Source organism: Grammomys surdaster, unplaced genomic scaffold, assembly GCF_004785775.1.
Source record: "Grammomys surdaster isolate TR1022 unplaced genomic scaffold, NIH_TR_1.0 125996, whole genome shotgun sequence".
NCBI classification, from domain to species: domain Eukaryota; kingdom Metazoa; phylum Chordata; class Mammalia; order Rodentia; family Muridae; genus Grammomys; species Grammomys surdaster.
Window position 1 is genome coordinate 4,684,037 of NW_021620812.1, and position 22,707 is coordinate 4,706,743.

Consider the following 22,707-nt stretch of genomic DNA (forward strand, 5'->3'; position numbering starts at 1 on the left):
GGGGGGGGGGGGTGTGCCTGTATTCCTGGTGTCTTGAAGTCACACAGGGGTGCTCATTAAATGGAACCTTTTACAAGCTCAAAACAACAGAACCAAAGATCTTGGATTGAAATCTTGGAAATTGTAAGCCAAAATTAACCTATTCTCTTTTTTAAGTTGATTGCCTCACATTTTGTAGTCACAGAGAACTGACTAAAAACAACTCCTTTACTTGCCACTTATATATCTTATGGATCTGACCCTTTAAACATGTGGAATCTAATGCTAACTCTGGGTAACTAGTGTCAGAATTCAGTTGAATTGTAGCACATTCATTTGGTGATCACAGAGAACTGGAAAATTTATACCAGGAGGGAAAAAAGTATATTTGCCTATAGAAGTGCACTCATTCTCTCAAGAAGATAACATAAGGATGAAAAAATAAGCAAATTTATTTTTAATAATCTTCAAACCAACCAAAGGCATTTTATTTCACACTCTAGTATAACCACAAACAGCAAAGGCATGAAGAGAGGTAATTCTTTTCTTCCTTCCTCCCTCCCTCCTCTTTCTTTCTTTCTTTCTTTCTTTCTTTCTTTCTTTCTTTCTTTCTTTCTTTCTCTTTTATTTTTAAATAGTGGCTGCGCCTTTTCTTTCCTTTTCCTTGAAGCTTAAAAAGGGACATTCATTAACAGGCAGTTGCTTTTTGTTTGTTTGTTTGTTTTAATCAATACCACGTAGGTGATGAACTGGCTCCCTCAATTCCAGGGGACAATGTTGTGTTCAATTGCTATCAGCCATACCTGAGTCCCTTACATGTAACTTGCATTTCTTCATTCACACCCACCTCTTATTTATGACAACTGGCCCTAACACGCTGGAGGAACAACATGTTCGTTCACAGTGTCATCAGAACTTTGGGTCATGCCATAAAGAAATTATGAACATTGTCTGTTATATCTGGTCATATCCAGATGGATGCCTGTTCCTTGCCTGGGTAGAGTTAAGTCTTAGGGAAGGGAAGCAGGAAGCTGGAAGCAGCCCTCACCCTTCCATTTGTTCCTGGGTAGAAAGCAGCACTGTCTGCTCTATTCAGAGCTCTGCTCAAGTTAACCCTTCCCCTGGCTCCTCCCACATGGCTTCTCCCTTGGCTCTTCTTACAGCTCCTCCCACAGCTCCTCCGACAGCTCCGCCCAGGCCCCCTCCCCCCTTATCTCTACCAGCTCCACTCTTCTCAAGGCTTCCTGCTTAGGTGCCTGTATCCAATGCTCCTATCTCTCTTGTTAATTTCCCCTAATCTTCCTAGACTGGCAGGGGATTTTATCCTTGTTTAAGCATGTCTCTTCTCATTGTTTCTCTGACACCCTCAGTAAACCACGAGTCTCTCTAGGACTGGAGATTATCGCAGGTACCATTGTGTCTCCAGTGTCTGTTGCAGGCACTTGAAAGTGCTAAACATAAATGCCTAGCCCGTGCGTCAATGTGCATCCATTGTACAGCGGGTGTTGGAATGGTCAAGAAGAAAGTCTTAGAACAGTAAGGGAACACACAAGTGTGCGTGGTGTTTCTTATCTACAAGCAATAATAAAAAAAATCTAATTATTTCAATGAAGAAAATAAGAATAATACAGGGAGAATATAAAATGAGAGACTCTATTAGGATTGTCAAGACCAGTCCATCAGAACACCAGAGGTGTTTGGTAGCTAATGATGTTTATTTGGGAGGAGATCAGCATATATATGTGATAAGCGATCAAAATCTGGTAACTTTTTTTTATTTATTTAACCAAATGTATATAAATGGATCAAAATTGCAGTTTTGAACAAATTACAATGGAATGTGTTGGCTTGTGCCTCAGAGATGGCTCAGTGGGCAAAGACATTCTCACTAAGCCTGACAACCTAAGCTCAATGGTAGAAGGAGAGAAGTGACTCTTACAAATATACTCAGATTTCCTCATACATGCTCTGGTGCTCACCCACATACACACACACATACACACACACAGACATAGATACATACTCACACACTCACACATACAGATACACAAGCAAACACGCACATGCACACATGTGCATGTATATGCAAACATACACCCATTTACATGCACACATGCATACAGACATGCAGACACATACATGCACACATGCACACATGTGCATGCACATGTACATGCATGCGTGTACACACACACACACACACACACACACAATGGATGCAAGAAAGTTTCAAAAAGAAAGGTGTTAGCCCAACTTAATAATGGGTAATAAGTCTCTCAAGGGTTAGGTGTGTCTTTTCTCACTGAGGCCAGACTCCTGGCCCTCTGTTATAAATGTGTCGGGGGCCTCAGACTAGCTAGTGTATGCTATCTGGTTGGTGGCTCAGTGTCTGAGAAATCTTGGGGGTTAGTTGAGGCTGCTGGCCTTCCTATGGTGTCTCCCTCCTCCTCAGCTTCTTCCAACTTTAACCTAATTCAACCACAGAGGTCTCTGACTTCAGTCCATTGGTTGGATGTAAGTGTTTGCATCTGTCTCAGTCAGCTGCTTGTTGGGCCTCTCAGAGGGCAGCCATGCTAGGCTTCTGTCTGTAAGCACACCATAGCATCATTAATAGTGTCAGGCCTTGGAGCCTCCCCTTGAGGTGGATCCCAAGTTGTGCTGGTCAATGGACCTCTTTTCCCCCAGTCTCTTCTCCATTTTTGTTCCTACAGTTCTTTTAGACAGGAACAATTCTGGGTCAAAGTTTTTGACTGTGGGATGGCAACTTCCTCCCTCTACTTGATGCCATGTCTTTCTACTGGAGGTAGACTATACAAGTTCCCTTTCCCCACTGTTGGGCATTTCATCTAAGGTCCCTCCCTTTGAGTCCTGAGAGTCTCTCACCTCCCAGGTCTCTGGTACATTCTAGGGGCTCCCCCCACCTCCTAATCTTTCAATTTTGTTTTAATGTATTTTAAAACATAATGGTAGACATTAATCAATTGCCCTTAATAATTATGTAAACTTGTTAAACTGTCACTAAACTAAGAATCACCCACATTTTAAAAAGCAAAGGAGACATTCTGATGCAGAAGCAACAAGAATTTTTCATAAACCTGAAACTTAGTTGGCAGTAACTACCCTATTGCCACACTTTCTATTGATAATGTGTGATGGGGAAAGAAAGTAACAGAAAGCCTTCCTATTTTTCACATATTCCTGTAGTGTGTTTTGCCATGTGCTAATTGACCTGTATAATAATGCAACAGAAGAGAAACATTTGCTTGAAACCAGTGTGTTCAAGGGTTGCTTTCTGAGCCTCTGAAATTTTTTCCATTTTTATACTGGACTCTAGCTTCAGCAGACACACCTGCAGGAATTAGGTAAAGGTCTATGCTATAGCCCTTCAGTAATTTCTTTCCTGTCATATACTGTATCTGTTGGTATTGCAGATACACATCACATGAATGTGTAAGTGAATTAACATAGAAACAGCCTTTGCAAAGGAGGCAGGGATGCTTTCAGTCTATGGGTTGGAGCTGCTTCTAAGTGGAGACTTTACAACTTGGAGGAAGTAAGCTATAAAGAGAGATGGAGGTGGGGGGCATCCTGATACATTAGATACTGCAATGGGATGCCTTCGGTCTTGATGCACATTCACAGGGACGTACGTGTGTAACGCTTGTTAAAGTGCAGACTGAGGCTGGCTTGTCTCTTTGGGCCCGTCTGTCTTTCCAGCAGATTACCACAGATGCTGAAGCTGCTGCCTAGGGGCCACACAGTGAAAACCAAGTGCATACTCTCTTACATCATCATGGATGTGGATCCTGAAACCTGAAACTACACCCAGGGAGGGATTTTATGGTGTTCTGTGGGGGAGTAGTATGAGAGCAGCTCCCTTCTCTGTCACAATGGCTCAGTGAGGAGTGAAGAGCTCACACATTAGAGTCAGATGGATCCAGGCTCAGATCATGGTGCATTAGCTGTAAAGCCTCCAGGAGGTCGTTCATCCTTTCTGGCTCCAGCCTGCTTATTTGTGGAATACTGATTGAAGGTTGATGGTTTAACCAGGTGGAAGAGCTGTGGTTGTCAGTGTTAAAACTATCCTACAAAAATTCACAATTGTATCAACCATAGTGGCTAATGATCAGAGTATACAATGTATCTTCTTCCGTGGTTTGGCCAGTTCGATATTCTCAGGGGGCATAGCAATGCTATACACTCTAGATATCTCTCCCAGAGCTGAGACAATGCCCACCTCTATGGAAGGAGCAGTGTTATAACACTTACTGGGAAGTAAGCACTTCATCAGGATCGGGAAACAAAACAGATTTCATTTGCCCACTGTCTTTGTGAAAGAGAATCTGCAGCATGGAAAATACCCACTCATGAATTTTTCAGACTTATTTGCGATTGAGGCTCTTCAAACATCTGCTCATTAACGTGGGCATCCAGCTAATGTCATAGATATTAATAGCAGATGCTGTTCTCTCTCCTGTGGCTAATACAGGAGCTGCTTTCTTCCTGGGCCCGTAATGTTTTCTGATAGCTTTAATTGCTGTTACTTAAGTGCAAGAAATACTGAATACCATAGATTCTAAAAAGATAGAAAGAAACAATGCCCCTTTAGAATAACAAACATCCTTTTTAAATACCAGTGAGCTAAAGGAAGAGCGCTGTCACTCTTGCTATTCTATGGGGGTTAGATTCGGTCCATACAGAGGATACTAAAGGTGAAAAGAAAGAGAATCTATGGAAATTAAAGCTGTCACTCTGTGCGGTGCCATTGTGTGAGCAGCTTCAAAAACCCATTTGGAAATCATGGCTCTTGTATCACAGTCATTACTGAGACACTAGCATCACCCACTCATTACTGCAAACATAGCAACAGTTGCCATGTGAGCGAGAGATCTGCAACACAAACAGTGGAGTCAGTCGGGTGGCGCAGGGCGGGGCTGGCTGGAGTCAGGGTTGCTGTGGCAGAGCACAGTGCCACCTGTACAGGTTTAATTAGGCTGGCTGTTCTCTCTGGTCCCTGTGCCGTGTCCTGTCAGACATTTCCAGAGAACAGAAGCAGTCTCAAAAGGCAGCATTTCGGATTAAATCTTACATTTGGTGGCACACAAACACAACCAAAGGCAGAATTCCGCTTTGATGTGCACAAGGGTAGACACGTGGCCAAGGCTTCTTTTTCATTTCCAGGAATGGAACCCTCACAGAACTCTTGTCATTAGAAAGCCGGTCCACTTGTTGCTGTCACAATATGCCATTCCATCTAATTGAAAACGGAGAAGTCTGTCATCATTTGCTTAGCAGTTTGCCTCTGGTGAATCTTCACAGGTTCCCTTTATGTGGCTGGGAATTAGTTAATTAGTATTACAAAATGCATCAGGAGGAAAAGGCCCTTCGGGTTACCAGGGAGGCCCTTTCAGGCTGCTAACAAGCTTGCTATGGGACAGGAAGAGCTGCCCAGCTGAGGAAGACATCTTCGCTTGCTCGAGTGAGCCGTTGTAACCTAAATATGTCACTTTCTCGGTCTCTCTCAGTCTCATGCAATGTTTTATGTGTGGCATAAATCCGGGTCCTTAAAGCTTTCTCTTTAAAAAGTACCGATTTTACACAGGCACGCGGCTTTCTTCTATCTCTCCTCTCATTAATTTTCCATTCTCCCAGCACTTCTTCTGAACAGAATATTTTGTTTGATATTCTCTCTTTGACATTTTTCACAGAGAAAGGTTGTTTCAATCTAAGGGTGGCTTTTAAAAGTCAGAGACAGATTGACATTTTTTCCTCTCACTCCTTAACTTTGACGCTGTATGCCTTTGTTAGGGAGGGATTCTCCAATCTCTTGCCGTTGCATTCCCTGCAGCGCCTCCACTGATGGCCAGATGGCGCCAGTGAGCAAGCCAACGCACATGCGAGGCTAAAAGTGCTGTTTAGGGTTCTCACCAGGGGAGGGAGTCCTGCAGAGGTCTTGTCTCACTGAGGTGGAGGGAGATATGTCTAATTCTGGGGAATGATAAGAAAGCAGAATCCCCGAGATCTGAGGGCAGCAGTTGGCATTGTGGGATCTTTATTTCACGTCTGAATCTCGCAATTGTTGGCAAATGTCACTGTGGTGTTTTACAGATATGATACCCGGGGCTGTGCTGAATAAAGAGGTATTATGAAAATATTAAGTGGCTTTTGCAATACAGATGAATTTTCTAGATTTTTGAACCTTCATGGAAATAATTTTAACATATACTTCTTTACCTTTTTTTTTGTGCGTGTGTGTGTGTGTGTGCGCGCCCCTGTGAGTGCTTTTGTGTGTGCCTTTGTCTCTGTGTGTCTTTGTGTGTACAGGTGGCATTGTGCATGTACCATGGTGACTATATGGAGGTCAGAGGACAACGTCGAATTCGGTTTCCCATTTATACTTTGCTTGAGACAGTGCCCTTTGTTGTCTGCTGTTGGCAGTTGCAAGTAGCAGGCTGGCTGGCCTGCCCTCTTAACAAGAATTCTCCTGTCTCCACTTACTGTCTCTTCGTAGGAGCCCAGTTCTTGCAGATATGCACTGTAGGTTCTGATTTTTACATGAACTCTGAAGATACACTTCAGACTCTCACATTGCTGAACCAACTCCCATCTCCCACGTACTCTATATGACACTCGGCTCATAGCAAGGAGGTAATTCAAACCCATACAGCACCAGCACGCATGGCCACAGGTTTCCTTCTTAGCCCCACACCCCGTGAATACCAGAAGCTCTTCTGCTTCCATTAATTAGGAAAATTCATGGACAACTAAAAAAATATTTGAACTTAAAAAGAATAAAGATAAAAGGGGCAGCTGACAGACATGCTGGCACCTGCTTAGATTCTGGCTTCTCTTCCTCGCCATTTATATAATTTTTTTCACTTCAGACCCTTAATGAGCTGAGTGACTGACCTTGAGCAAGTGAGTGTCATAAAAATTATATACTCCAGAGATGACAAATATCCGGGAAAAGTTGCCTTGCCCCTAGATTTAAGCAAGTGACATCTTACTCTCCTCATTATACCATAGTGACAAAGGGGCTTAACAGAGGCACATGTTAAGATAGTCCTTCCTCTCAGTACAGAAGGCCTGGCTGAAGAATGAGAAAGGTGTTAATGAGATGCTTAAATAAGCAGAGAGCTTTGATGAAGAACTCGTTAGCTATACATTCAGCCATCTTGGATTAAGCTAATAACTATGTTGGAAAGCCAATGATACTATCTTTTTTATTTTTATCATTTTCTCAGATTTGTGAATCTCATAGTGATTTATGTGTGTCATCAGGTTTAGGCACTGAATCCACATTGTGTCTATGAAAGAGAAAGGACAGTGACTTCATTTCCTCGTTAACAGCAAGTTGGTTTTTTGTTTGTTTGTTTTTTCTTGCATTAAGTGTCAGCCTTAGTATTTTTGTTGTGTTAAGTCCAGAGATTGTGAGTTCTGCAAACTGATTGCTATAATGCAGAACACATTCAGTGAATGTGGGAAGAACCCAGCTTGACAAAATCTTAATTCAATGTAGAAATTGCATTACAGTAGAATTATCTCCTAAACTGGCTCATGCATGCACTTCTGGTTGTAAAATTCTTAGAAGGAAGTAACTCTTGTTATACGTTCTGATTAGAGCGTGCTGCTTTTCCAGGTATCCAGGGTGGCTGATTTGGAGATAAATGATTGAAGACAATGGAGGGGACTGAGTTAGTCCTGGTGTGCTGAGAAGCAAGCTTTTGAGTGTGGAGTTTTGCTCCAGTTGGGTCTATAGGCAGCTGATTACAATCTCTCCCTAGGAGGTAAAATGAAGCAAGGTGGCCAATGCCAGAGTTAGTCAGTGAGGAGAGAATTTCTCTGTGAGCAAAAGGGATGTAGACCTGGTGTCTAAAGCTCCATTGAATTTGGCAGACACTTCAGTGGGAGCCCGTTTAGCACCGCGGACAGTTCCTCACAGAGCCTCCTAGATCAGGTGCTTGGCTGATCTGCTTCTTAAAGTACTTCAAATAGCAGGCTGGAAGTTTAGTCTTAAGACACAGTAGAACCACTGCCAGACAGGCCCGGGTTCAATCATGAGCTTATTTTTCCACTGTTTGCTAGTTTTGAATCCAGTATTTAAAGCTGCGAGTTTCAATTTGCTTTCCTTGAAGAATGGGAGCCTTTAGCGGTACTTCGAAAGATTGCTATTAGAATTAGATAGCATTATCTTGATGGGAGGCTCCCAGGCTCACTTGCCCATTCTATTATATATATATATATATATATATATATATATATATATATATATATATCTTATGCCGTATGGAACACAGTATATCATGAGAAAGAGAGATGCTAATGAACACAATATGCTTACAATCTAGTCAAGTGTGAACAGAAACCAGGTGACTGGCTTAGGCCCTCACTCCACAAAGATATACGTGTCATGAAGATTATTGTTGGCCGCCAAGCAGAATTTTAGAAGGTGGTGTGGGACAGATACATTAGCCCAAACAAAGAATGAGGTCAGATGATAAACACTTTTTAAAAGCTACAGTCCTGGAGCTGGAGAGATGGCTCAGAAATACTACTCTTCAAGAGGACCTGAGCTAAATTCCCAGCACCCAGGTTAAGCAGCTTATAGCCAACTTTAACTCCAGGGTTCTAATGCTTTATTTTGCTTCTTCAGGAACCTACTCATACATGCTAAATACTCAAAAAGATGCACATACATATAAAAAATTAAAAATCCTTAAAATGTCTAATATCCTAAAGAGACAACCAAAGTTAAGAAAATGGGAAAAATAAAATATGCTCTACACAAGGGATGCAAGACACAAATGCCTGTTTTAAACTGAGCTCCAGATAACACAACAAGGAGAAAGAAGTCCAGCCCAAGGCCATATCTATCTATCTATCTATCTATCTATCTATCTATCTATCTATCTATCTATCTATCTTCCACACAGATAAAAAAGCTAAACTACATTTGTGAGCAATGATCCTGGCTGTCAGTGTCCCAAAATGACAGAAATAAGGGAAACCAGTTCATCTGTGAGGTTACCTCTCCAAAACAAGAGGAAGAGAGAAAGAAGCCATCGGCTTACAGGTCCTAAGAACAGCCATGTGACCAGAACTTAAAGACTGAGTATGAGAAGTCTAGGTAGAAATCATAAAATAAATGTATTTAAGGGAAACAGTAAGATTATATAGAAAGTCAAGAGACTTTCAAAACTGGCCTGAAAAAAATTTTAAACAATAACAAATACAATGGAAAGAAGTCAGGAAGAACTTGAGTTACAAACAGACAGAAAAACAGACAAAGAAATTCAGAGAATTAATAAGATAAATGCAAAAGAATTTACCTAATCTGTAATAGCAATATAAAAGGTGGAAGTTATACCTTCCCCATAAAGACACACATAAACATACTTGATTTCCTCACAGGCCTTTGTAGTTGCACATTTCCCTAACATATATGTCTTTGCATGTATTCATACTCTATTTGCATATATGTTCTGATTGGACATATTTTAAATACACTAGGTGATACATATCTAGTGAGGTTTTTCAAAAAGCATTACATTAAGGTAATACAATGTTATCCAGTGGCTGTGAATCACACAGAAGTTCTGAAAGCTACCAAACTGTGGCTTTTGGAAGCCAGCAAATATCAGGCAGGAGAAATAAAACTGAACCATATACAGTGGAGTAAGATACAAAAACCAAGGAAGGGCTTTAAGATCAGTTAGGAAGAGAAAACTATAAACAAAACATGGATAATAAGATTTATAGGTAAAAATGTTAATAGTCATAGGAAACCTGCCAATGTGTGCTCCCCCTGTATTGAGGGGGAGGCAGAGAGAGAGAGAGAGAGAGGGGGAGAGAGGAGAGGGGGGAGAGAGAGAATCTTCACTTGTCTGGATTCATATCTCTATTTCTGTTAGGCTGAAGATGCATTTGAAGAGAGAGAACCAGGACTAGGAGAGAGAGGTGACAGGTCAGAGGCATGAAAAAGGTAACTCTGGCTAGGTATAAAGAAACCATGGCTTCACAGAACAATATCTAAGGGTGAAATCTTAAAATTCATGGCAAAAGTAAAATATTGAAAAGTAAATACCAAAATGCTAAGGTAAGGTGCCAATGGGTAAAAGCACATACTGCTTTTTAAGATGACTCAAGTTCATTTCCCATCAACTACATAGTAGGGCAGCTCCAGGGAGATCTGGTGGCCTCTTCTGGCCACCACAGGCAACAGCATCCATGTGAAGCTCACACACAGATACGCACACACATAATTAATATTATATTTATATAAACTAGATGGAATGCTTTCTACTCTAAATGGTCTATTTCTTTGTTTTATATATAAGGGTAGTAAAACTAGAGGTCATGATAAACTCTTTGTGGGTTGTATTAAAGTTCATCTACATGGGATGCAAAAAAACAAAAACAAAAAAAAAACAAAACTCTACTAAGTCCATAGTGAAGGAGACTCACTATGGTAAAGATATCAGATCTTGCCATGTGAGGCTATGGGTTTATACAAACTCTTTTTGTTGTTGTTGTTGTTTTGTAGAAAATGTAAACTGTTTATAAAATTAATATGGAAAAGTACCAGCTAAAACCAAAAAAGAAGCAACAAAGATGGAATGGGTCTTAGCAGGTAGCAAGATTCCCAATACCACCGCTACCTCTTAATGAATAAGATCGTTGGCTTGGTCATGGATTTAAAAAAAATATATCAAAGGAACAGAAGACACCTAAACTAGACCTATGCAAATATAAAAGCCTTAATGTAAGAAAAAAAAAATAGCTGCCGTGGGTCATATGGGGATCGGGATGTCTTTTCTTAGCGGAAAGGGGAGAGAGAGTAGAAGAGAATGGCCAATTTGTAATCAACTTCACTCTCATGCTTTCCGTCTGTTCTTACAGCAGGTTTCCCTCTCACATTACAGAAGAGAAGTGGCGTCCTATTAGGACAGTATTGTTGATTTATAGCGAGATGGCTCTTCCCCAGGCTCACGTGTTTGAACATGTGGTCCCCAGGTAGTGGTGCTGTTTGGGAAGACTGTGAAAACTTTAGGAGGTGGAGCCTTGCTGGAGAAATCGAGTCACTGGGGGCGGGACTTGAGGCTGTATTTCTTGTGCAGCTGTAGTTTCTGAGTACTGACGCAACATGAGCAGCCAGCCTGCTGCCGCCATGCCTACTCTGTCCGCCGTCATGGTCATGGCTTCCCCACCACAATATCCCTCTGGAACCGGAAGACAGAATAAATTATGTCATTTCCCTCAGGGTGCTTTTTCTCAGCATCTGATTAACTGAGACAAAAGGTGCAGAGTAGAGAAAATGCTGGAACACCTAGTCCTTTTTTATGTTTCAGCCAAAACCAGACTTGAACTTGACAGAAGTGTAGAGGCCATGGCATCGATAGCCCAATTCAGGATACTTTTAACTTATTACAAATAAAAATGTTTAATATTTTCCCCATAGAGTTAGATTTTAAATGAGATGTCATGGACGTCTGAATAAAATCAGAAAAAAAAAAGGAATTGTCTGATCTCAAGGTATTTATGAAATAATGGGGAGTAAGTCACTCACTGAGATGGCGAAATAGTAGAGCACCCATCATGGCACAACATGGCTGGATGTGGCCATCTGTGAAGCTACAATGACTGAAGTAGGTTTAGGAGGCTGATTCATGTTTTGACAAGAATGTGGAGTGGGCAAGGTTCAAAACCAATTAGGCGGAGGACACTGGCTGACAGGTTAAGAATGTCGTGTCAATAGGAGATCCTACCTATTTTAGGACATCTTCAGTGTATCTTTTCAGGATATTTTGTGAAGAGTCAATCTGAAGTTTGTAGGATTACCCCAAACATTCCAACATTTTGGCTTGAGTAGTCAGCAGTGCCTTTAGTCATTAAGACTACAATAAAGTCTTCATATAAGACGTGTACATATGAGGAGAATGAGACCCCTCAGTTCAAAACCACTGGGATACAGGATGAAAATTTATTTTTGCTGATGGCATTAGTATCCAGGATAAAACTCCTCCCACTGTTGGAGGCCATGGAGAATTGTTGATGGTTTCAGAATGCTGCATATAGAAGTCACACATACACACGCTGTACATGCTGGTGCAGAGGGTGAGAGGCTTGTGGGGAGATAGTGCAGGAGAGAAATCAAAGACACAAAAAGACATGAAAATGTGAAAGAGGTCAGAGTTGGATGTATGGACTGAGGTTCTTTCTCTAACCCTCCATGTGTGCGTGTGTGTGTGTGTGTGTGTGTGTGTGTGTGTGTGTGTGAGAGAGAGAGAGAGAGAGAGAGAGAGAGAGAGAGAGAGGCAGAGACAGAGAAGACTTGAACATAGACATAGACACAGGGAAATACAGGGAGAGAGAAGGAGAGAGAGACAGACAGGCAGACAGCCATGGACATAGACATAGACACAAGGACAGAAGGATTAAGGGATGGATAGAGGGAGGGAGGGAGAGAGAGAGAGAGAGAGAGAGAGAGAGAGACAGAGACAGAGACAGAGACACAGAGAGACAGAGACAGAGAGACATGGACATAGACACAAGTAGAGAAGGAAAAAGGGATGGAGAGAGGGAGGGAGAGAGAGAGAGAGAGAGAGAGAGAGAGAGACAGAGAGAGACAGAGAGAGATAGAGACAGAGACAGAGACAGAGAGACATGGACATAGACATAAATACAGGGAGAGATAGAGAGAGACATAGACACAGGGAGTGGGAGTGGGGGGACCTGGCCAAGTACTACATAAAACTCATACATGGAGTGGAGACAAGAAGCAAGATTTAAGATCATTTAAAACCTGGGGAGGATTCTGAAAATAACTGAGTTGAACATGGGGAAGGTTAAGGTGAAGAAATTATTAGAAGGCAAGGAGACCACTGAGGGTCTTGAAGAAAGTTCTATAGATACACAAACAGGAGAAGGGAAGGTTAGAGTGGAGGGCCCGACCTACGTGATCAGCTCACGGAGCTACCATAGTGCACAGTTCCAGAATTTCAGGAAAATCAAGTGTGAATCCAGAATTTTGTACATTGTATTCACATTGTATAGGTTGAAATACATTCCCAGGGCACTAGGCAAGCTATTTAGAGGAGTTCTTCTACTGCTAGCGATTGATCCCAAGGGTGTCTGTCTCAGAGCTTTGAATCCTACATCCCCAGTATCTTCTCCTGGACAGCTAACTGGGTCGCACACTATTCTCGGAGCTCAGCCCCACACAAACCTTAATTGGTTTTCGCATCTGAAAGGTTGTTCATCACTTTGTCATTTCTAAATTTAACATGATCTAATCCATGCACAAGATGGGAGATTTCAGACCCTGTGGGAGGAGTAGTGCCACATGCCGAGTTTCTAAATATATCTGGACACAAAATATTTTAAAAGACGCAGAACTTCAAGAATGGTTTCCTTAATCTCAGATTTTACTCAACTTGTGATTCTGTACTGAGTTAGCTATTTCCTCTCTTTCATGGAGGAAATACCTGACAACTTTCTACCTTGAAAAAATCTTTTATACAGGAAAAAAGTTAATAAAAACTAGAGATAAGTATGCCTACGAATAATGGAAACCTATACTAAATCAAGAGTTTTTAAATTTCCATCTCCTGACTATTGACATCACAGCTAGAAGTTTGTATAAGTGCAGTGATTCAGTACATTGCCGAGAAGCCCAAGTCTATATGTTAGTGGGGAATCACAGAGCAAGCCTTGTACAGATTTTTCAGAGTCATGGTAACACCCATGCAGAATTACACTTTCCTGTGTCATGGGCTAAGTTAGCTTTGAAGCTCAGTCTTCATGGGCCCAGAGACTGAAGGACTCAATCATCCTTTAGAGCAGCTTTGTTCAAAATGCGATGTTGGCAAGGTCTCTTCCATTTGTGCCAGAACTTGCATCTCCTCCCACAGAGAGACCAGCAGGTTAGCACCGTGCCTCTCTAAGCTTCACCTGCTTTGCTGTGCTGGATCTACCCACAACCTTTAAGGTTTTCTGAGGCCCAGATGCCACTCTGATGAGATTTAGTTGGCCCTGGCTACTGGTCCTTTCTGAGATTCCCAGATGATTCTAACATGCAAAGTTGGGAAACAGTCTGGACAGTTAAGCCCATGGCCCTGTTGGCCTTAGTCTACCAGTTCCTATACCCTTGGGCCTTTTCACTTTAAGAATTGACTCCCTTCTATGGCCTTTAGAAAACAAGCTGAAGAGGCAGGCTTGCGAGGAGTGCTTGAATTCATTCCTTGATCATCTTCCAGAACAAACTGGGAGAAGTCCAGAAAACACAGCATTGACAAAACACAACAGGCTTCTGGATCCTGCTGCCTCCCATGCCGGTGGTGTGTGTGTGTGTGTGGGGGGGGGATTTAGAAAGCACAGCAAAGGCTCATGTGGGAATCCCGCTGGGCCACCTACTTGATCACTCAGGGGAATTACTTATACTTTCTGACCCCATTTCTTCATCTTCAATAACCAAAAGGTCTGCCTCTTAAAGCTTCATTACACAACTATTTAAGCAGTATTTAAAACAGCACCCTGCATTTCATAGGTGTTCCACGGTGGTAGATATTTAAATAGAAGAATGAAGTGGTCAGAACCCATCCACTGATTCCACTGTAAACTCATAATGGCCACCATACATCAAGCCAGTCTTTCCCATTTCCATTCTTTATTTGCCATATACGTGTTTGTTACTTAACACCCGTATATCAGCCAAACTGCAAGACAGTTAGATGTAGCAATGCATAGAAATGCACGATTCTTCTCTTGATTCCTTGTACTTTCACTAAATGCTTCACCAGGAGCGTTCATCTATATCATGGATCTCAAATAATTAAGACTCTGTTTGCTAGGGGTGGGGCAATAAACAAACTGACCTTCTGTTCATGGATACTGTAAACGGGGTCCTAAGATGTTCAGAGAAATGTGCAGGGAGAAAAAATATATAGACCTACCACCACAAAGGGACAAGAAGCTGCTGAGAAAATGCAAGGAAGCAGCTCTAAGACACACACTGGGCCATAGGCTGATTGTGTCAGTTTTCAGCAGTGATCTGTCTCTCTATGTTCTTATTGTGTAGAGAAGCCAAGCTCTTCCATCCAGTTCACCTCACCCCATGTGCTGCTGTGCCTCTTGCTCTGTGTCAGTTTCTTAGTGGCAAATTCTTGGACTCAGCTGCAGTAGCAGATCTGGATTCTGTGCATGAGTCTGCTTGTCTCTGTCAACCACCCACTGGTGAAATAGTGCCCCTCCTTGATTGTGTAGCTCAGTCTCGTACCTCTGTCTGTGGTGGGCAAACCTCACGTGACTGTGGCAGAAGTATCACGATGCAATCCCGATAATGAATGGTATTGAATATCCCTAGTTATCCATCAAAACCACTCATACTTAATTCCAGGATATTCCTTAGGTTAGAGCTGTCATGATTTGCCTGTCTGTCTCCTCCTAGCTTTTTCTGCGACTACTTTTTTCAGAAGAGGAATATAAGTACAGCTGGAAAGGCAACAGTAGCATCTTTCGGGGAGTGTAAAACTCTTGCTAGATCACCCAAACCCTTTACCACCTTGGGGCTGTTGAGTGCTTTCTCAGTGGTAGAGGAGTCTGCAGAGTCTGTGTCCATGTGCTGTAGCTCTGGGCTTCCAAAGGAGAGGTCTGTTGATAGTTCAATTTTAGAGGCATGTTCCTGAATCCAGGTTTTCCATCAAGTGTTCGTAACTACTGCCTTTCTTGGTTCCCACATAGAAGATGGCCCCTGCCAACCTCGCTCATAGGAGTGAACTCTGACCTCATTCACTCTCATCCTTCATGTGCTTAGTTAGGCCAGTCATAGTTGTTTCATCCACCAAGACCCAAATGTACTCATTCTCATTGATGACTGCCTTGTAAATGCTGATTTTCTATGCAATATTATTCTTATGTTGATCTAGCAAATAATATCCCTCTCGATCTGTGCCCATCAGCCTGCGACTTTATATTTCTCTCTGATGGCCCTTAAGTGCAGCTTTTCTCCTGTTGACACTGGGACTGTGTGCTGTGATGCCAAAGGCTGAAACCTGAGCCAAGGCTAGGAGCATGCATGTGAAGCTTTGTGAGGAGGGCAAGCCTCCACTAGTATGCCCTAACCTGTATCTGAGCAGAGTGGTAGGCACAGGGCAGATCTTGATACAATCATATGCTAAGTTCACCTAGAACCAGGCTACAGACATCTGAGCTAGGGATGGCTAGCTATGGCTGTCTGTCCTGAATTCTGAGATGGACAGTTATATCTTAATACAACAGATGACCAGTTAGTACTCTTTGAACCTACAATGAATCCGAGAGACAAAATGCCTGCCTGTAGGGAACTGGGGCCTGTAGGGAACTGGGGCCTGTAGGGAACTGGGGCCTGTAGGGAACTGGGGCATATGAACAGGAGACATTACGAAAGAGGACTTCTGATCAGTGTGTTTTCCCTGATGAAGTTCACGTAACACAGGTTTAACTATTTTAAAGTGAAAATTTCAGTGGTATTTACCACATTAATAATGTAATAAGGACCACATATAACTCCCAAATTTCATTATCCAAAGTATAGTAATTACCCATTAAGAAGTTTCTCCAAAACTTTCTTTTGTCAGTTCTTGGCAACATCAATCTACATTGTTTGTTTCCTTTTTCATAGATTTACCTGTTGAAATGGAATAGTTCATGTCTCTCCTCAAATTTATATATTGAAGTCCCAACACCTCACATGACTGCATTGAAAATAGTGTCTTTGCAGAGGTGATTAAGACAAGTGAGATCTGAAGGTGGATACTGGAGAAGTGATGCCCTTGTAGGAAGGTGATGATGACACCATGTTCTCCTACCCCAGGAGGGGACCAGGACTCAGCCATGCTGGCACTCTGGTACCAGATTTCCCACCTATACATCTGTAACAAATATACCCAGCTTTTGAAGTCACTCAGTATTTACTCTGTGTGTGTGTGCATGTGCGTGTGTGTATGCGTGCATGTGTGTGTGTGTGAGGCATACAGCCCAAGTTGTTCTCACACCTATTCTGTTGGATCCTCATATTAGTGAGGTCATACAACAGTAGGGACTCTGTAGATATGTTTCCAAGGATTGTCTATATTATATTTCTTTTTTATGGCTGAATAATTCTGAAGTCCATGGTGCCTCTCACATGCTGTCTCTCCATCCTTTGATGGACACTTGAGTTGGTTCCACTCATGGCTGTTATGAGCAAGGTTTCCATCAACATTTATGTATGGGGATTGTTTGCACATCTGTTTCCAGTTTTGTGGGCTATATCCAGGAGTGAGATTGCTGAGAGAGGAAGATGGGTACTGCTCTGAGTGTCTGGTCTCCATTACCAGGACTGATTCCAGGCTCATACATGGAACCCTTCCTTCAGTTCCACAAGACCACTCTAAAATATATTCAGTAATTTATAATGCTTTATCACTTTACATTTCTGGTGCCATAGCTCACTGCTGTTACTGACAACTTTCAGAGGAACCTAAACTAATCAAGGATGAAAGTTTAGGTTTTTGATCACAGTATAATGAAAATGAAATCTAAACTCTTAGCCAGTGTTTTCTAGAGGGATGTTCAGGCTCCACTAGACAGTATCGTGCAGGTGACTGCCCTGATCTGGAACTGAAGTGTGGATTTACAGTAGGACCATTGCTGACATCCACACTTACCTCTGAGACCACTCAGCATAGGACCTTGCATTTAGGGCATATTCCAACTCAAAACGGCTCCGTAAGGCTGCCACGTGGCTCCGGCCGGGTCCTCCTCGGCTCAGCAGGCAATCAGAGGAAGAGGAAGGTGACAGAGAGCCACTGCTGTTACTTGACGCAGGAGACATGAGCTATATGGGGAAGGCATGGAAGGCCTTGTTTAGTAAGTCCACCAGGTAATGGAACTGCAGCTTTTGTTTGAGGACTCCTAGTTTAACTTCATCTACACTTGCTTCAGCTCTTCCCTTCAACCTCTGGTGGTGAGATCTGCTCTGCTTCATTTGCCTTTTCTCCATTTCTATTTTGAGGCGGGTGTTATTCTTAATCCTATCTTCCCCAAACACAGTAAACCCAAGTTAAACGTATAAAACGTTATTCAGATAATTCTCATTTAATGATCAAATGATCAGCCACATTCCTCATGAAGGTCATAAGATTCACTCATGGCAGAGATCCTTTCAATTGTAGCTAAAAAAATTTTCCCTGAAATAAAACGAATTTACACACTGTCTCAGTTTCTCTTCTCGTTGCTCTAATAAAATACTCTGACAAAAGCAACTTAAGAGAGAAAGGTTTGTTTTAGCTCACAGTTCAAGATACGGTCCAATTTGCTGGGAAATTCTTGGCAACATGAGCTTGACACAGCTCTGAGATTGCATCCACAGGCAGGAAACAGAGTGATAACACATTCTGCTCAGTTCACTCTCTCCACTTTATACAATCTAGGCTCTCAGGAGTGGTTTCATCCACTGTTAAAATGGGTCTTCCCGTATCAGTTAACATAAGACATACAACACGATCACCCACAGACATGCCCAAGCATACATTTCCCAGGTGATTTTAGGTCTTATCAAGCTGACAACAGTAACCATCATACAGCCTTTTTAAGAATACATCCATTTTGTGAGATGAAGCATGGTTTAATATCTCTTTTTCCAAAGGGAACAAAATCAATCTCTGTTAACTGGCAGTCTTGGTTGTTTGAAAATAACCTGTGGGCTCATGGAGATCTTCTCATCCTTTTGGTAAAAATTCCTGGTTCCTCCAAATGATCCTTATAATATAGGATTTTAACTTATTCGGCATTCTGATTGCTCTCCACTACAATGCAAGTGACGGTTTTCATTATTCTTTAAATGACCTAGAGTTCAATTGGGTCCTCTTTTGTTTTGCCATCTCAGTGCAGGGATGGTCAGACCTTTTGTTCTACAGCGGGAGAGCCTCTTGTGCTGTAGCTGCCTCCAAGCTTATTATAGCACTCACATGACCCTGAGAACACGTCTCATGTTCATCTTTTTACTATTGTTTCTATGGCTCCGGGAAGAAGAGTGTGTTACTCCTTTCAAATTTATTCTTGTTAAACACATGCTATTATTTCATTTTCCAAGGTATTCCAGATTCTTGCCTTCCAATGTTTTCTGATCCTCTCAAACACTGTCACATCACCAATGTGATCATCAGGTTCCCCTTGACCTTGGTGTCAGGCTGACTGAGAAATTGGGTAACAGGGAGGACAGAACCATATGAGGTCCCACAAGCCTGGCTCATTAATTAGTGTAACCTGTCCAATGAACTCTCTTTGCATATAGGTGCTTTATCGTCTCTCCTTAGGGGCGGGTGTCCCGGAAGTCCTGATAAATGTGACAAAACCAGATCCTCCTATACATCATCCCTGTTTTTGGGTTGCCTTATTTACAGTTTCTATACCTGCAATGCAGCAGAATGACCAGAAAGCAAGTTGGAGAGGAAAGGATTTATTTGGCTTACACTTTCGTATTGCTGTTCATCATGGAAGGAAGTCAGGACAGGAACTCAAACAGGGCAAAAACCAGGAGGCAGGAGCTGACTCAGAGAACGTGAGTGGGCGCTGCTTCCTGGCTCGCTACTCTTCGATGCTCAGACTGTTTTCTTATGTAACCCAGGACCAGCAGTCCAGGGGTGGAACTACTCACAATGGGCTGGGCTCTCACCCATCGATAATTGTTAAAAACATGCCCTACAGCTGAATCTTATGGAGACATTTTCTCAGTTTAGGTTTCCTCGTTCCGGATAGCGTTGAAAACTCTGTGTGTCAAGTTGACACAGGCTAGCCACCACAGATGATCCCTTGTCAACTTGACACACAAACAAATAACTATCAAGCCGCTCCTTCCTTTCTTATTTGTCCCAACAATCCCACATTAAAAATATAAATAACTTTAAAAGCCCCACAGTCTTTACTAATTCAAACGCGTTAACATTTCAGCCACTTTAAAAGAAAAATCTAATCTCTCTCTAAAAAAAAAATCCCTTTTAGTACTTTAAAGTCTTTTAACATTGGGTTCCTTTAAAAATTGAAATTAAAGTACCTTCTTCAAGAAGGAGGAACCAGGGCACAGGTACAATATGATCAAAGCAAAATCTAACCACACCAATATAAATACCTCAGTGAGGGATTCCCTCACTGTCTTCTGAGCACCTATAGAGCAGCTCCCTGAGTCCTCCACACTCAATATCTTTTCTAGCCCAATGTTCCAAAGTCTTTCCACAGTCCTCCCCCAAACATGGTCAGGTCTGCCACAGTAATACTCCACTTCTTGTACCAACTTGTCTTAGGGTTTCTATGCCTGGAATCAAACACCATGACTAAATAGCAAGTTAAGAAGGGAAGAGTTTATCTGGCTTAGACTTCCATAGTCTGTTCACTGTTGAAGAAAATCAGGACAGAAACTCAAACAGGGCAGAAACTTTGAGGCTGGAGCTGATGCAGAGGCCACAGAGGGGTGCTGCTGGCTGACTCGCTACTCCTGCCTTGTTCATCCTGCCTGCTCTTTATAGAACGGAGGACAACCAGCCAGGGATGGGATGGCACCACCCACAATGGGCCTGCCCTCCATCAATCACTAATTAAGAGAATGCTTTACAGCTAGATCTTCGGGAGGATTTTTCTCAATTTAGGTTCCTTCCTTCTGATAAGTCTAGTTTTTGTATGAAATTTACATATGACTAGCCAGCACACAGGGTACCTCCCATCCCCATCTAATAAGCTATAATCCCAGGATAGGAATAGCCTTGTCTGGTTAAAGTCCATGAATGACGTGAGAGGATTCTTAGAGCTCGGACCTGAAGGTGTCTTGTAATAGCCAAGTCCTCTAGAGATACCCTTGTCAGGAGTCAGTCCTGAAGTCTCACCAACACGAGCAACTAATCTCCTCATATCCATAACTTTCTGTGCCAAACAGCAGGGCAGGGAGGCTTTATGTCAGAAGGATGCCCCCATCTCAATGAAAGGCTTCCTCTCTAGAAGTTTCTGTGAAGAAGGAGACAGAATGACTCATGGCTGTCAGCCTGGAAGTATTTCCTAATAGAGGAGGTTCCAGGGATGCTGAGCTGGGGTTTATTGTAAGAAAGGAAATGTTTCTTGTGGGATTCTCTTTCTGATTTGTTGTGCAGGCTCATGGCCTTCACCCCTTCCCTCTGCATGTGCACAGACCACAGTCTTGTGTGAAGTCCTTATATCTCTCTGTGTGTTTGAAATGTGTTATTTCTGGATGGGTGCTCCTGTTTTAGCTCCTTTGCCTATTTTTAAATGCTAGTTCATGATCAGGCATATAGCAAATTAAGGCAATTATAGAGAAAATTAAAGCAAACATCTCCTTGATATTAAGGTAATTTTTCCCATTAGCCTGATTTTCAGCATCAATCACTCGGTGTCCTGTAAAGGCTCTGCTTTCCAGTGGATTTGTGCATTTTTTGAGATAGTGTCTTTCTTCTGTATTGAACACAAATGGACAATAGCTTTCTAACAGGCTCACTGCTTCTGTAACAAATTTGTAGAAAAAAAGATTATTTACTTTCCAATATGCTTGTTAAACTTACAAATCTTAAATATTTGTTTTATTTATTTATTTGCTCCCATGTATACAAAGTGTGTGTCCATATGTGTGTCTGTGTGTATGTGTGTGTATGTGTGTGTGTGTGTGTGTGTGTGTGAGTGTGTGTGTCCATGGTGGCCAAGACTTACAGAAAGTTGTGACCTGCTGGACGCAGGTGCTGGGATCTAGGTTCTAGGTCTCTGATCGAGTCATAGACACTCTTAGATATTTAATCCTCTCTCCATCCCCCATTCTTTAAATCTTTCATTTTTTTTAAACATACCTATTTTTAAGCTCAGCATGACCGCAAACATTCTCGAGCCTGATTATTTCTGTAACCATCAAAATTTGTTATGAATTTGCTCCTGCCCCTGGAGAAGCAGCAGAGTCTGTTCTTCCTGGGAGCTTCATCGGTCAGCTAGTCAGTCATCATCCTCAAGCACCACATCACTTATGTTCCCTGACTGCCTTTGCAACCTTCCTCACAGGGATATTGTAGAGGCCCTTATATCATTCCCTTTGTCATCTACCAAATCCTTGAGGAAATGTACTGTAAGAAATTACCCAGGAACCTCATGCCAAGAGAAGAAAAGTTCTGAAGCCTGTGGCCAGCCAAGGGGGATCTTGGACTCCAAAAAGAAGAAAGAGATTTCAAGACAATTCTGACAATTTGTAAGATTGCCCTGTGGGAGACTGGACCTTAGATGATGATTGTTGGGACCTCACCGTGCCTGGGAATGATTAGTGTGGCTACTTCTTAACTTGTGGTTACACCTGAATTTCATGTCAGAAGGCAGAAGAGCAACCAGGATGCAGGGGGTCACTGGACCCTTCTTCCCATTGACCCAGCTTTATTCCCCTGTAAAATGAATAGTTTCATTTCATTTGTATATTTAGTTGGCTAGCCAGAGCTGGTGAGAACCAGTCTCTGACCCTCATATTCCTGTGATGCCCTGGCAGTTGTGGACTTTTACACAGATGCTTCAGAAGGTCAGATTCTTACCTCCACATTACAGAGACACTCCTCCAGTTTCCTCACAACTTCAGAGAACTCAGGTCTTCCCTGTAAAACAAGAAAAGACTATTTTTCGCCTTCAAGAATAAAAGAAAGGAAATGCATTGGGTTTGAAAAAAAAATTGAGTATTTGCAT

At 42.2% G+C, this 22,707-nt stretch overlaps 1 protein-coding gene across 1 annotated transcript in view; it reads right to left on the reverse strand.

The window, feature by feature from the left end:
• Positions 1-22,707, reverse strand: part of Tnni3k (TNNI3 interacting kinase) — a 253,119-nt gene that overhangs the window by 28,024 nt on the left and 202,388 nt on the right. The window contains exons 22-23 of the mRNA XM_028754295.1: positions 22,560-22,619; positions 17,664-17,833 (exon numbers count right to left, since the gene is read on the reverse strand). Of these exons, the coding sequence (XP_028610128.1) occupies positions 17,664-17,833; positions 22,560-22,619 (230 nt within the window). The remainder of the gene's footprint in view (positions 1-17,663; positions 17,834-22,559; positions 22,620-22,707) is intronic.